This window comes from Eptatretus burgeri, chromosome 1 (assembly GCF_056783735.1).
Source record: "Eptatretus burgeri isolate ZD-2024b chromosome 1, Ebu_testis_v1, whole genome shotgun sequence".
NCBI classification, from domain to species: Eukaryota; Metazoa; Chordata; class Myxini; order Myxiniformes; family Myxinidae; genus Eptatretus; species Eptatretus burgeri.
Window position 1 is genome coordinate 23,762,697 of NC_140961.1, and position 15,842 is coordinate 23,778,538.

At 43.5% G+C, this 15,842-nt stretch overlaps 1 protein-coding gene across 4 annotated transcripts in view; it reads left to right on the forward strand.

Moving 5' to 3' along the window:
• Nucleotides 1-6,883: 6,883 nt before the first annotated feature.
• The window catches only part of MPI (mannose phosphate isomerase), a 46,581-nt gene continuing 37,622 nt past the window's right edge, over nt 6,884-15,842 (forward strand). For 2 of the 4 annotated variants that reach the window (XM_085875505.1, XM_085875526.1), the window contains exons 1-2: nt 6,884-7,017; nt 11,523-11,650. In XM_085875505.1, coding sequence (XP_085731631.1) covers nt 6,933-7,017; nt 11,523-11,650 — 213 coding nt within the window. In that variant the 5' untranslated portion in view covers nt 6,884-6,932. Of the gene's footprint in view, nt 7,119-11,522; nt 11,691-15,842 lie in introns of all 4 variants that reach the window. The other 2 variants (XM_085875536.1, XM_085875516.1) reach the window with 2 other exon arrangements.

Consider the following 15,842-nt stretch of genomic DNA (forward strand, 5'->3'; position numbering starts at 1 on the left):
CTTCTGACATCAGGTTACGTCCGTTGTCTGTTGCTAAATTGGGCAAAAATAAATGCCAGTTTTCAACACCACAAATCATACCCACATACAAGAAACTACAAGGAAATACAAGGAAATATAACACAGGTGGAGGCCATTCAGCCCGTCATGCCTGCGCGAACACCACACCAACCCATCCACACAAGATCCAAGGAAGAAAATGCAAAAAAAAGTTTTTAATTAATGAAATAAAATGTTTTGCTGTTGTTGTTGTTGTTGTTGTTGTTTGTTTTTAGTTTTTGTAGTTTTTGTATTTGTTTTTTGCTTCCCCTCAGGGGAGGGGGCATGGGCTTGGTTAAAAACACACAACATCAACCACACAACACCCCTTGACAAGACCCCCACCAACAGAACTTTGTACACAATCACCCATCAATGCTCAAACTACCTAAAAGTCTTATCAACATCCCTATACCCCTCTATCTCCATAACTTCCAGGTACCTATCTCATTCTAATTTAAACTTATCTACTGTTTCTGCTGCCACTACCTTTCCAGGGAGGCCATTCCATGTATTAACTACTCTCTGAGTGAAAGTCCCCTGCCTTGCTACCGTCTTTAATCTCCTCTTCTTTACTCTCAGGCTATGGCCCATGGTCCTATCAGTTTACTCTGAATAATTCATTTGCACGTATTTTATCTATACCTTTCATTATCTTAAACATCTCCATCATATCTCCTCATAACTGCCTCCTTTCTAGTGTATAAAGCCCTGTCTCCTTCAGCCGCTCCTCATGGCTGAGTCTATCTCGGCCCAGAATCAATCTAGTAGCCCTGCGCTGAACCCTCTCCATGGCATCCATGTCCTTCATGAGTTGTGGTGACCAAAACTGCACACAATATTCTCGATGTGGCCCTCACTAAATTCCTATACAACGTTAACACCACCTCTTGTGATTTATAAATGATCCCCCTCCAAATACAACCTAAAACCCTGTTTGTTTTACCTATAGCTGCCTGGCATTGTGCTACCTGCTGACCTCCCATATATATTACCACCCCCAGATCCTTCTCCTGTGTGACACGCTCCAAAATTACCCCTTGCATCCTGTAATCTCTATTTTCATTGTTCTTTCCCATCCCCAACACCTTACACTTGCTCAGGTTAAATTCCATCTGCCAATCTTTTGCCAATGCAAGTATCAATACTTTCCTGAATCTGATCACCACCCCCTCTGCTATCCACTTACCTCCAAGCTTTGTTTCATCTGCAAATTTGGAAAACTTACTCTTTACCCCACTATCCCAATCGTTGATGTAAATAATGAATAGTAATGGTCCGAGTACTGATCCCTGAGGTATCCCGCTACTTACATCCTCCCAGCAAGACATCCTCCCACTCACAGCCACTCTTTGCTTCCTTCCACCAAGTCAGTTTGCAATCCAATTAGCTACCTGACCAGCCACTCTACAAGCCCCCCTCACTTTGGCTAACAACCTCTGATGTGGTACCTTATCAAATGCCTTCTCAAAGTCTAGATATACTATGTCCACTGCCTTTCCCTCATCCAACCAATCAGGCACTGCTTCATAGAACTCTAAAATATTTGTTAAACAGGAACTACCTTTGGTAAATCCATGCTGACTACATTTAATTAGTTTGTATTTGTTTAAATGGTTTCTCATCTGATCCTTAATTAATGTCTCCAACACCTTCCCCACAACTGAAGTCAAACTAACAGGTCTATAGTTTCCCAATTCTTCTCTGGATCCTTTCTTTAATGATGGTGTTACACTTGCAACTCTCCAATCCTCCGGTACCTGTCCTCACTCCAGGGAACAATTTAAAATATCCGTTAACATCTCGCTTACCTGCTCAGCCGCCTCCATCAATACTCTCGGGTGAATATTATCTGGACTCGGAGCCTTATCTACTCTTAGATTCCCGAGCTGTTCCTTTACTTCCTCCACTCCAACTTGAATCTTCTGTAAAAGCCCATCCTCTCCTCCTCGATAGATACTCTCAGCTATTGGCAATTCTCCTGACTGTTCTTGTGTAAAAGTTACAGAAAAATACCTGTTTAATAAGCCTGCCATCTCACTTTCATCACGAACCACTCTCCCGGTGCTATTCCTCAATGGGCCCACACTGGTCCTAACCTGTTCTTTTCACCTGATATACTTAAAGAAAGCCTTGCTATTACGTTTAATATTCTTAGCCATGTCCTCATACTCTCTTTTGGCTTGCCGAGTTATTTTCTTCACTTGCCTCTGTTTACTCCGATAATGATATAAATTTAACTCCAGTCCTGTTATTTTAAACCTAATAAATGCCTTCTGCTTCTCCTTAATATCGTTCCTTATCTCACTGCTCAACCATCCTGGTCTCTTTCTGTTTATAGTTTTACACCTCATTGGAATGTACTTACTCAGCACTCTACACACTTGGTCCTTAAAGGTTTCCCATAGTTCTGATGCTGATTGTCCTGTTGTTAGCCTCTCCCAATCCACATTACCCAATTCTCTCCTCATACTATCAAAGTTTGCCTTCCTCAAATCTAATAACCTTACCCTACTATCCTGAACTCTAACCCTCAACAGAATCTTTGCACACACAATGTTATGGTCACTTGCTCCTAAATGCTCCCCAACCTCCACCTCCTCGACCATATTGGGATTGTTCCTTAAATGGAGGTCTAACACTGCACTCCCCCTTGTGGGCTTATCCACAAACTGGGTTAAAAAGCAATCCTGGACTAAAACTAGGAAATCCTCATCTGCTCTGCCCTTTCCCTGTTCCTGGACCCAAACTATCCCTGGGAAGTTAAAATCCCCCATAATCGATACTCTTCCCTTACCACATGCCCTTTTGAATTCTTCATGTACTCCTCCTTCCTCCTCTTCCTTCACACCCGGAGCCTTATTAAAGCATCCATCCTACCAGTATCCTACTGTTTCTACAATCTCTAATCTTTACCAACACAGAAGCCTCAACATTTATTCTTTCCTTAATGTCAACCCTTTCTCTTGATGCAATGCTGTCCCTTACCCAGATTGCTACTCCTCCTCCTCCTCCTCCTCCTCCTCCTATCACACCGATACACCTTGTAGCCTTCTAATCCTGTCCTCCAGTTACTCTCCTCCTTAAACCATGTCTCACTCACTGCAACTATATCGTACTCCTCGCGATCCACTTTGGCTTCAAGCTCTTCCATCTTATTATTTAAACTTCTGGCATTAGTATAGAATATATTTAACTTTTCCATTCCTGAAATTCTATCTTCTTACCTGGCCTTACTCATCACAATTACATCATCCGTTCCTTCCTTAATACCTTCTCCACCCTCCTCTGACCTAAAAAAAGCCTGAATTCCTTCCTCAATTCCCACTGCAAACCTTGCTGCCCCCTTTCTATTTAACATACGGCCATCATTCCGGAAACACTCCCTTTTGATCCCTCAATGATTCCCACTGCTTCCTAAATGTAAAACCTTCTTCCCTACACCATTCTTCCACACATTGGTTGACGTCTATTGCTCTGCTCATAATTTCTATATTCTTTCCTAATCTTGGGAGAATCCCAGAAAACATGACCTCACAACCGTTTGCTTTCAGCCGCTTACCCAACATCCTGTATCTATTTTTAAAAACCTCTGAGTAAACTTTCCCTACATCATTCGCACGAATGTGTACCACAACCAACTTCTTCCTGCCGCGACCCGACACAATATCGTTTACCCTTCCTTCAATGTCCCTAACTCCCGCTCCTTAAAAACTGCGCAGAATTCTATGTCTACGATCCTTCCTGCAGAATGAAGAATCTACATCTTTAATTGTGTCATCACCCACAAAAACTGTCTCCCATACCTCATTTCTACCCATTTATACTGCTGCACCCATACCACTGCCTGCACCTTCTGCACCCAACCACTGCCTGCACCCACTGCACCTCCACCACTGCCTGCAACCACTGCACCTCCACCACTGCCTGATCCCACTGCACCCACACCACTGCCTGCACCCACTGCACATCCACAACTGCCTGCACCCACTGCACCTCCACCACTGCCTGCAACCGCTGCATCCCCAGAACTGCCTGCACCCACTGCACGTCCACCACTGCCTGCACCCGCTGCACCCACACCACTGCCTGCACCCACTGCACGTCCACCACTGCCTGCACCCGCTGCACATCCACCACTGTCTATGCCGCTGCAACTCCACCATTACCTGCACCTGCTGCACCTCCTCCACTGCCTGCACCCGCTGCAACGCCACCATTACCTGCACCCGCTGCACCTCCTCCACTGCCTGCACCCGCTGCAACTCCACCATTACCTGCACCCGCTGCACCTCCTCCACTGTCTGCACCCACTGCACAACATGATAAATTAAATCCCTGATCAACTCAGCCGCAGTTTTAATGCACAGGTGGGTCAAACCGAGCAACAGGTGGAACTGATGTGAGCGACACAGACTGATATTAGTGGCGAATTCGCAATTTGAACCATTGCCATTTGTTCTTACAGACTTGTACCAAGTTTTGCATCATTATACATACTTGTACCAAGTTTGACTGAGATCCCTTCAATCATTTTTAAGTTATCACAGTAATGAAAACCTATCACGGATGGACGAAAATAAAATTCCTCTGTGTCTTCGTAAAGCATAAAGCCTCTGCGGAGGGATCGATCTATAATTCCAGCAATGTGTGTGTGTGTGTGTGTGTGTGTGTGTGTGTGTGTGTGTGTGTGTGTGTGTGTGTGTGTGTGTGTGTGTGTCTGTGACCACTGTTTCTCGACAACCACTGGTCCAATCTAATTGAAACTTGCCAGGTATATTGCTGGGGACCTGACTATGTGCCTTTTCAAGGTTTGATATTAATCGGACAAGTGCTTCCCAAGCTATGGCCATTTATTTACCAACCAATGACAGAACACATTGCTGAGTAGGCGTGGCCGATGGGGGAAGAGATCCTCAGCTGCGTTCCCAATTACGGGTTACAACGTACGGACTTCCGGATAGTGATGACTTTGTGTATTCTAATAATTTCTCGATTTCTTATGCGCATTTATAGATAAACACAATGCCCCAATCCAGTCGTCATTTACGATAGCGAAGGAACGGCCCATGTAGTTGTTTGAAAGTTTTTTTTGTTGTTTTTTTGCACGTACGTTTTTTTTTATTTTCTTCTATTCTCTTTGTGTTTTTCCTTGAGATGACATTGCGAAAAGGCAAAATACGTTGGCGCTAATTGAATAATTGGCCATTAAAACTAAATTGTGAATAATCGTAACTGCGATATGTGAACTTCCGGGCCATACAGGCACGCGAGAGCAAAGGAACGGCCTGTGTGGTTGTTGTTTGTGGCTCACGGTTTGAAAGTTTTTTTTAAATTTTTTTTTGCTGCACGTACGGCCACGCACGTACGGGCACGTACTAGTAAAAATGAATTACAGCAAAATCTTAACATGAGGTCGAACACGGTGTTGTACCTTCCTTTGCCAACTTTTAAAGAATTCAGAAATATCTGTTTCCTGTTGTAGTTTCATCTCATCGGAATGCACTGCAAGGACAGCCAAGCAGGTCCAGACTGAAAAATTAACACAGAGTACTCCGAGGAGACTGAAAAGCCGGCCTGAATGACCCTACCTCCGTCCCTCTTCCTCCACCCACAGATTGTTTGTCTCACCATCTCAACCTCAACTCTTCACTCATACCAGTTTACTATACCCGAACCATCCATCATGCGTTCGTACCCTACTCCATCAGGCTATTTGACTTGAATTTTCACGTTCTTGAACAATTGCAATTAAACACAACAAAACAAAAATATATTTAGCAATCAAATTCATTTTCAATGTTTATTTCACATTGGACAATATATTGGATACTTCCACCGAAACTGCTGGACGGATTGTCGCCACTTTCGGCATGCGGTTGCTCTGTGGTCTAATGAACAGCATGGGCTATGTGAGATCGCGCCAGACGGGAATTTTTGGCGATTTTCTAATTTTTACATTCGTTTGCATGGCGACAACGCTGAGAGGCGTAATGACGTCATCGGTCATTCGCTGACGTCATTACGTCTGTCGTCGACAGACCGTCACCGCTGAGAGGTGTAATGCCACTCCGAGAAAACAGCGTCTGCAATGTAAAACCCTCTTCTGCACATGTTGACTACCTCAGAAGGTGAATTTGACACAAAAAAAATGTAACAAGAAACATTGTATAGAAAGAAATTCTATAAATCACATTGTGAACACCGGACATATTGACGTCCGAACGAACCCTCACTGTAGAAACTTCGCGCTGAGCGTGGGTTTGGCTAGTATCGATTAAACGCTAACTACATTCAATACTTAAAAAAAAAAAGATTTTCAATTTTATTCATATCGCCCTATCAAACAGCATTTCCGATTATACACCGCCTTTTAAAGCATCACTGAGCAATTCGCTTAACTTGCAACGCGGGTGAGAAAAAAATACGAACTAAAAAGCAGTCGATATTCTCCAATTTATTTGCATGATTTTTTTTAAAGGGTGAAAGTTTATTTTTATATTTATTTTTCTCTGGAAGCGACGGATCTTACATTTGAGTCGTTTCTTAAAACGGCCATTGCTCCATGAAACTGCGAATGAATCGCTCACCGAACGTCATTCGTCAGTTTCGTCGTTCTATGTTGACGGCGCTATTTCCTCTTTGTTTGTATATAAAACATTCGATCTGCATTGATGGCAATCAGTATTAAAGCAATTACTTGTTGAATTTTTTTTAATAAATAAATAACAAGAATAACTAAATAAATAAGTAATAAAATAAATAAATACTACCCTCTGTAATGTACACATTACATATATCTGAATTATGCTCGAGTTTAAACATTGTCATTTAATAAATCCGACTGCGGAAGAATTCACAGCACGCGACCATACTGAAGAATGAATGAATGAATGAATTGTTTCGATCCTTCGGCCCGTGTGAGGGGGGCACTGTACGCGTTGCACGGACAAATGGCCGATTCGGGGAAGGAGGCTGGTGAGGCTTCGATCGGTGTTTGTTCTTTTCAAACTTTGTTTCAGTTGCTGACGAGACGATTGACCAATCAGGAGGACAGTCCACACGGACAGTGACGTACAGTGAGTACGAGGTCGGACAGGCCGACCTGTCGCTTCGCTGACGGATTTAATCAAAAGACAATGTTGTTCTTCACAAACGTGTTGTATGCCAATCAAAGAGAGTTTAAAATGAAGTGAAACACACAAAAAAGGATCTTTTATAACACGTAGTTGTAGTTGTAGTTGTAGTTGTAGTTTGTGTAGTCATCCCAAAGGTTTCCTGGTGTTGTGGAATAATAAATAACAAGCCGGTAGGCGGACATGGGTAATCGACTACCCAATAGAACTTGACGCGATGGGCCCGTTCGATGGGAAATGACCTGAGGATTAAGCACAAGAAAATTCATGATTCTAGCTTCAAGGGTTAATGCTGCAGATTGCTTTTTCGTTAAAATACCCCCACATTTAGAGGTTTTTCGGCCGTTGCTACGCAACGGAGGGGTCCATAGCAACGGTTCTTTCTCACACATAACTAGGACATACCATGAACCTACCATACCAGTTTCATGTATACCTGACTCATAGTCTCTGAGATATAACGAACTTCGTTTTTTTTATTGTTTTTGACCAGGGTTCATTCAAAGTCTATCTTCGACAGTTTTCATAGGATCCGGCTGGAAATTTTTGACAAAGAGGTTGATTATAGTGCGCATAAAAGCCTGGAAGCCGATTTTTGATTTTCGAAAAATTTTTTTTCAATGACTTTTCAAAAATTTCAAAGTCCCGTTGCTCGGCAACGGGTGGTTGCTTAAGGCCCAGTCACCCCTTGACGTTTTAGTCAGCAATGGCAACGTATCAAAATGTATGTAAAACGCTGGCTTACGCTGAACTTTTGATGTTTTTGTTAAAGATTCGGACATATTCATGACGAGTTGGTCGTATGCATAACATATTAGTAACGGACACAGAACGATTCGTTGTCTTATAGATAACTTATACCAATGAATGCTTAGCCTGTTGTCGGCGTTCACAATCTATGCCCAACGATAGTCTAACTTATGCATAGCGTACTGCACGTATCGCCGACGATCACGTGGCGTAGCCTATTAAAAGGCTGCCGCACAATGATTCAAATCATAACCGCTGGAGAAATGGAAATGTCAACATCACAGTCACATCTTGGCGATCTTGCCAGCGTATGCCGACCTCTGAAAATGCGTCTAAAACGCTGGCGCACGTCGAATACGGTATGGGTAGGTTTGGTATACGTGAATAGAACGCTAAAGTACGCTATCATACGTCGTAGTAAGTGGAGTAAGTCTTGTACTTTTAAACGTGTTTAACATTTTATGACGTACTTGCCGTATGCCTCACACGTTCCGCATGCGATGGGAATAAGTTGTACGCACGATATGCGATCGTTGGCACACGTCGACAAAAGTTACTTGTAAGTTACTCATAAGTCAAAACGCATCAATGTAATGGTTAGCGTCAGTGTTCCAGACTCCCTGGTTTTTTTTTTTTCTTCTGTATGACGGTGATGTTAACACTTCGATTTCTAGTGCGGTTATAATATAATATAATATAATTAATAGGCTGCCGCTCAACGATTTAAATCATAACCGCACTAGAAATTGAAGTGTCAACATGACCGTCATACCGAAGAAAAAATAAATAAATAAAAACAAAACAAAACCAGGGAGTCTGGAACACTGACGCAAACCATTACATTGACGTGTTTCGACTTATTAGTAACTTACAAGTAACGTGTGTAGACGTGTGTCAACGATCGCGTAACGTGCCTACAACACGTTACTCATAGGTTAGAAATAAGTTTCGGGTACGCTAAACTTTACCTCGACGTGTTTCGACTTATGATTAACTTACAATTAACGTGTGTCGACGTGTGTCAACGATCGCAAAACGTGCCTACAACTTATGGTCAGCGTAGCGGAACTTGTGAGTCATACGCTGGCATGTCTAACAAATTTCAAGCATGCTAAAATCTGAGGACAACCGCAAAGTACAACGATGAAAGCCAGCGTACTATGACGTATGGCAGTGTTTTTCAGTGTGCTCTCAATGTTTCCAAAACTTACCCATAACGTATTCGACGTGTGCCAGTGTTTCAGACAAATTTTTCAAAAGTCGGCATAAGCTGGCTAAAACGTCAAGGTGTGACTGGGCCTTTAGCAACGAAACTCAAACGCGCACACTCCCATTCCATATGGCACCTGTCGCCAAGTTTCATCGAAATTAGTTTGCTGCTTTGTGCTGTGGAGCCTTGCGTTGCAGACACACACACACACACACACACACACACACACACACACACACACACACACACACACACACACACACACACACACACACACACACACACACACACACACACACACACACACACACACACACACACACACACACACACACACACACACACACACACACACACACACGGAAAACCCGACAATAAGCGTCGGAAAAAAAAATCTCAAAAAATTTCTTTTTGAGATTTTTTTTTTTCGATTCGAATGACTACCCAATAACTGCTACATTTGGAATCCCAGCGCACTCAGCTTTCTGTTCTCGCTCTTCAATCGACCAAAGAGGGGCTTTTAAGGAGATTATCTTTATGATTAAATGGACACGAATTCATTCCTGCTGGAAGTAAATTGAGCCTCCCCTTCCCCCCCAAATACACTCCCTTCCCCATCACCCCTTTTCCCATGTATCCGCTTTGGTGCCATAATACTGATTTGTAAGTCGTCAGGAGGCTGAGGGCCAGTTTCAAAACTCCCTTTTGTGGAACAACCATGTTTAATCCCCTGAGTGTGAGCATACAGATGATTATTTTCAGCTTAAGTGATGTTTAACAGATAGAACAAGGTTCAAGCTTTCAGAAAATATATACTTTGTACAATATGAAAGTGATACATGAAAAACTAGAAACAGATAAACTCAAAAAAGTGGCTTTTTCCATTGTGCAAAATAGTCAGTTATCACAAAACGGGTGTCAAAACAACACTTTCAAGCACTAAGAAGCCTTAGATTTCCATGCAAGTATCAACTGTATACTACTGCCCATGGTTTGAGATACCTGTGGTGACGCTGTAGTGGAAAATGTACATCAGAGACAATATGAGCCAAAATCGTGAAAATCGGCAAACGCCGTTATAAATTGTTGAAGTACTTTTCTGAGTGGCCGCTAACACAACAAAAATGTAATATCGACAACTGTTGATTTTATATGAGAGCTGAAGATGTCTATTTACAGAAAAACATTAGGTCTTCAAGACAAAATGGCTCTAATTGTCTCAAGGTCCGATGAAATTGTGGACCTCTGATTGTCTGAAACGTCACGTTTTTGGAACGTCAAGTTTGAAGTATTGTATCAGAAAATGTAAGTGATATATTTGAAAAAAAAAACTAACTGAAACTATAAGAACAAACTCTGCTGTAACAAATGAGACATAATTTTTTGATATACCATAACCAGTTGATGAAACAAGCTGGGGGTGAAAATATTGATGTTGAATGTCTGAAATGTCACGCTTTTGTAGCACTTGGTCTATACAAAAAACTGATCGTCAATTGCATCGAGAACTTGTTTATTCCATCCAATATGACGGTTAGATACTGGGAAAGTACAAATTGTCGGGAGTATATGAGTTTTTCGTGCTTAAATTGTTGAAAATTTGCTTTATTTGGCAGCAAATGCAGCAGAAACTGATTAAATCTAAAACACTGTGACCAAGTCGTCCCTTGCGTTGGCAACAAGTAAAAGTTCTGCTAAGCAATATATGAGAAGATACTCATTGTTATGTTTGGGTGTGAAATGCATGAAAAAAACGCATCGCCGCTACTTTAGATTGCAATTATCTGGTACCTAAGCGAATGAAACACCGGAAAACTATACAGTTTTAGAAAGCTCAGTATGTCTACTTTCCGGAAAAAATGACTTTCATCATGATCAAAGTACTTCGATTTTGACCCCCTGTGCACCATAGTTTTGAAACTGGCCCCTGAGGGGTCCACTCAGTCATACAAAACTCATGCTCCGAATGCTTTCACACCCCCCCCCCCCCAATAATTCACTACTTAAGGAGTCTGCCAGGGTAACGTTTTGTCCTGTCCTTCACAAATCGGCTGGCCAGGCCTGGCGTTCAACTGACGGTGACCAGAATTTGTAATTTGTTGCATTGTTCCACACCATCATGTTTATGTTGTGCATTTTATTCTGACCATACCCACTGACCTGGACTCTGACTTAGGTGACCCTTCGAGGAGCAGTAGCTCCCTCTGCCATATTAATTATCTGGGTCACTAAGGTAGGTGCTCAAGCTTAATCACCACATCATGGTAGCAGTTCAGTGGACAGGATTGAATTGTCATAATCATTATTATTATTATTATTATTATTATTCACAAGCTGTTTCTATTGATTGTTTGTTGTGTGTATCATCTTTGCATCTTGTTTGGCAGTGTTCCCACTGCGATGCGTAGTACAGCAGTACGCATGGGGGAAGATAGGGGAGGCGAGTGAGGTGGCACAGCTGCTGGCAAGCAGCGGGGATTTTGGAGACATCGCACATGATCAACCCTATGCAGAGGTGGGAAGCAAGCTTTGGCAATTCTGCGTAGCATTATCGTGTAAGTACTTCTCGTATGGAAGAAATTTGTTTGAATCCCATGCTGTTTATTGCTTTTCTTGTAGAGTTAGGCCTTGCTTTGCGTTGGAGATATGATGTAAATAGCCTCACCATCCTAATAATTGGCATGTTACGTTGATTTTTGATCTTTCCATATTTCCCATAACACCACATCTGTTACGAGTAACTTTGGTAGCGATTAATGGCATCTCGCTTTCAGCTAATTCTTTAGTTTTGTCTTCATTTACACAAGTTTTTCTGACCGTCGGTGGTGGTAGGCCAAGCGCTGTACCGATCTCCAGTGGTCTTTCACGAGCATCAAATTTAACTTCCAGCGTAATACTTTTCCTGAGTTGTGTTTTCTTTCTTTCCCAAATCACAACTATCACTTTGTGGATGTTTATAACTCCACAAAGTGGTTTTAACGATGAAAAATGGCAACGGCATTAAGAACTTCCGAAAACCACACGCACACGCAACACAAAATGCCCATTCTGTTGATATTGTTATGGAAATATCACGGAAATGTCCCTGGACATATCATGTGCTTTTGACAGTCTGGAACCCTGCCCTGCTCACCAAACTCTCTTCCTATAGTATCCAAGCCCATCTCCACTCATGGCTCGCAGACTTCCTCTCCTGTCGCAGTCACCGTGTGGCTGTAAATGGAGTTCTTTCATCCCCCCCTTCCTGTCCAGGCTGGAGTTCCTCAAGGTAGCGTTCTGGGCCCTGTTCTTTTTCTGGTTTTCATCAATGATCTCTCCGACTGTCTGGAAAATCCTCTATATCTCTTTGCTGATGACTCCACCCTCTGCCGTACCATCGGTCATCCCTCAGACCGGCAAGCAGCAGCTTTTTCGCTCACTGCTGATCTGGATAAAATCACAAACTGGTCCAACACGTGGAACATGTCTTTCAATCCGGACAAATCTCACACTCTCACTATGTCTCTTCGAAAGGACCGTTTAGAAAAAACCCCCATCCACTTTCTCAACAATCCTCTGGAAGAAGTCCTTTCTTTCAAGCTTCTGGGTCTCACTATCTGCCATGACCTTTCCTGGGAAAGCCACATTTCAAACCTCGCCTCCAAAGCCAGTCGCCGACTGGGAATCCTCCGTCGTGCAAAGTCCTTCCTCGGCCCACCTCAGCTCCTGACCTCTTACAAAGCTTTTGTCTGCAGCCTGATGGAGTACTGTTCTCCCCTCTGGGCTGGTGCTCCTGCCTCCCACCTTTCTCGGCTTCACGCTGTAGAAGCCAAGGCATTTCGGATCATTGGCATCTCCTGCAATGAGGCTGAGTCTTTGGGCCTCTCACTCAATCACCCCAGGTTGCTCAGTGGTCTTTCTGTCTTCTACCGTCTCCTCTCCAGCCTCGCCCCCCCTGCTCTCTCTGCGATTTCTCCCCACCACATTTCTGCAGGGCGCTCAAGGTCCGCCAACAACTCCCTTCTGGTAAAACTACCAAAATCACGAATCACTGCTCACCTTCACTCTTTCATTCCTCTTATTTCCCGCCTTTGGAATAAACTCCCTCACTCTAATCATTCCCATTCTTCCCTCCAGGCCTTCAAAACACCTGTTCACCATCACCTCTTATCATCCCCCATCCAAATCCTCGATCTTTCTACCCCCGATAATCCACCCGAGCCCACCTCCTTCAAATTCCCTACTTTCCTTCCTGAAAGTCCCTGTTATGTCCATCTTCTATTCCCCATGTTCCCTGTCCCATCCCTCTCCCTTCCACAGATCTCCTAATGTCTCTGTTCCCCACTGTTTTGTCCTTCCCACTCCCTCCCCTCCTGTCTCATGCCCCCCCCCCCTTGATGTGCGTTGTGTGTTAGCTCTTATACGAGCCTCGACAAGGTATACAAAAAAAATGGCCCTTAGTATGCGACTAAATATAGGATTAGCCCAGATCCCCCATTAAATGCATGTTTAGCCAGGTTGTTCGGTAATTTGACGTTACATGTGTGTCGGGAGGTGTCACAGGCTGTTATTTGTTTGTACATTGGTGGTGGATCGAGAGCTTCTTCTTCTTCCTTCTTCTCTCCGGACAATAGGCCCAGCGCTGGGGGGGGGGGGGGGTGGCAAAAAAGAGGAAGTGAAACTGAGGGGCAACAGTGCTGAAAAGAGGAAGTGAAACTGGAGAAGTAAAAAACAGCAGTCGGTTTTTGGAGGCGAGCAGAAAAAGGAAAGCCAGTGGTGCGATTGGCAGAGAGAGAAACGGAACCTGAGCGTGCAGTCTGCCTTCTGTGGCCTAGAGAAGCGAACCAGAGCTGAAGGAAAGGCAGGGAAAGGACTGCATGAGGTCTGTCTGCCTTCGGCTGGATGAGAAACGACTGGTGGGAGTCATGATCTGCTGTGTAGGGGATGGCTGTGTCTGTCTGCGATCTGCTTCGTGAAGGATGCCTGGTAAACAGGCCAGGCCTGGACTTGCATGCTGGACCTTGTGAGAAACCAGCTGAAACCCACCCTCGATCTGACGGTCTTGTGCCTTCGACTTTACGTGGGGTCAGAACGCGCGGAGGCCGCGTGCGTGGGCGGTGCGACAAAGGAGGATGAGCGCCATTTTTGCAACGCGGAATGCTCGAGCTTGGGGCTCAAATCCGTGGACATCCGCTTGTCACGAGCTACATTCGTGCTTTTGACACTTTCCTCTCATCCATGAAACATCACCAAGTACTCTGTGTCTTGTCTGCATGCTGTCCATGTCTTGTTTGCATGTCGTTTAAGGCTTATATCGTTAGGGACCCCTTCAAAACCTGTAATCCGTATCTCCCTAGTTAAGAACGGGTTATAGATTAATTATAACATTGTCGTGAATGTTTTGCTTGTGTCGTGTTTCCCCGATGTCCCCAATAAATCTGGCTGATTCGTATGAAGTTGCCGCTTTGAATTGGTTCGTGCGGCGTTGAGGAACGATCCGCTCGATTTGGATCCTCAACACAGCGTAATACTTTTCTTGAGTTGTTTTTTCTTTCTTTCCCAAATCACAACTATCACTTTGTGGATGTTTATAACTCCACAAAGTGGTTTTAACGATGAAAAATGGCGACAGAATTAAGAACTACCGAAAACCACACGCACCCACAACACAAAATGCCCATTCTGTTGATATGTAGCCTAATAACTTTCTTCGTTTCTTATTTACCACCAACGCTCATAATTAGTGATCATCCAACAGACGCTTTGTCCCTGCCCCTGCTCCCCCATCCCACCTCCTCTCCATGATGTCATGCTATGATGGCGTTGGTTGTATATTTAGCTCGGCCATTTTACAGTTACCTTGCACTAAATAGGATGTGGAATTTTCGTTGGCCATTTGATGATAAAGTAACTTTCCTTTTATTTGACCCCTGAAAGTAGTACGCTGCTGTCTAGTAGGCAGCGACTTGTAAATGAAACGACGTATATCAAGGTGACGTACAGCAGAGTTGTTAATTTGGACTCGAGTCGCAAAATCTTTGCAACTTGCGATTTTGTTCAGACTTTACGAAATTGACTTGAGACTTGATGTCTGGAGACTTGTGACTTACTTGTGAGTTGAGTTTATAATGATTTGTTGACAATGTTCAGAAAATAATCGTTGAATGAGCGTTGAATTAAAACGGGCTTTATAAATCAATTGCCTGGTGTTAGCTTGGTGGTTAAGGTGGCTGGTTTGGAACCTTAGGGCACTGAGTTCGAGCCCCTGTCGACCATTGAATTAACACCAGGTGGGGTTGACTCAGCCTGTCATCCTTCGGAGGTCAGCAAAATGAGTACCAGTGTACTGGGGTAATAACCATTCGGGGCAACCTGCGTCAGAGTGGTGACCTGTTCAGGACTGTACTCCTTGCTAATGAAACTGCCTCGGCAGCCCTATGTGCCTTTATGGTACAAAAGGAATGGTATTATTGTTATTATTGTTATTATTATTATTGAAATCAGCGGTAAATTATTTGCAGTCGTGGACATGCCCTGATCGGTAACCCCATGCATGTCCGACCTCGATAAAAATGATTTTTTGTGATTATTGAAATATGTCAGTTGACTTGGATTATGTAAACTTCATCAATAATTGTAAATTACAGTAAACCCCTAAACGTTGTGGTTTTGCAGGCCTTGCATTTTCAAAATCGGATGGGGCTGATAAATCGGCCTCATCATGTGGG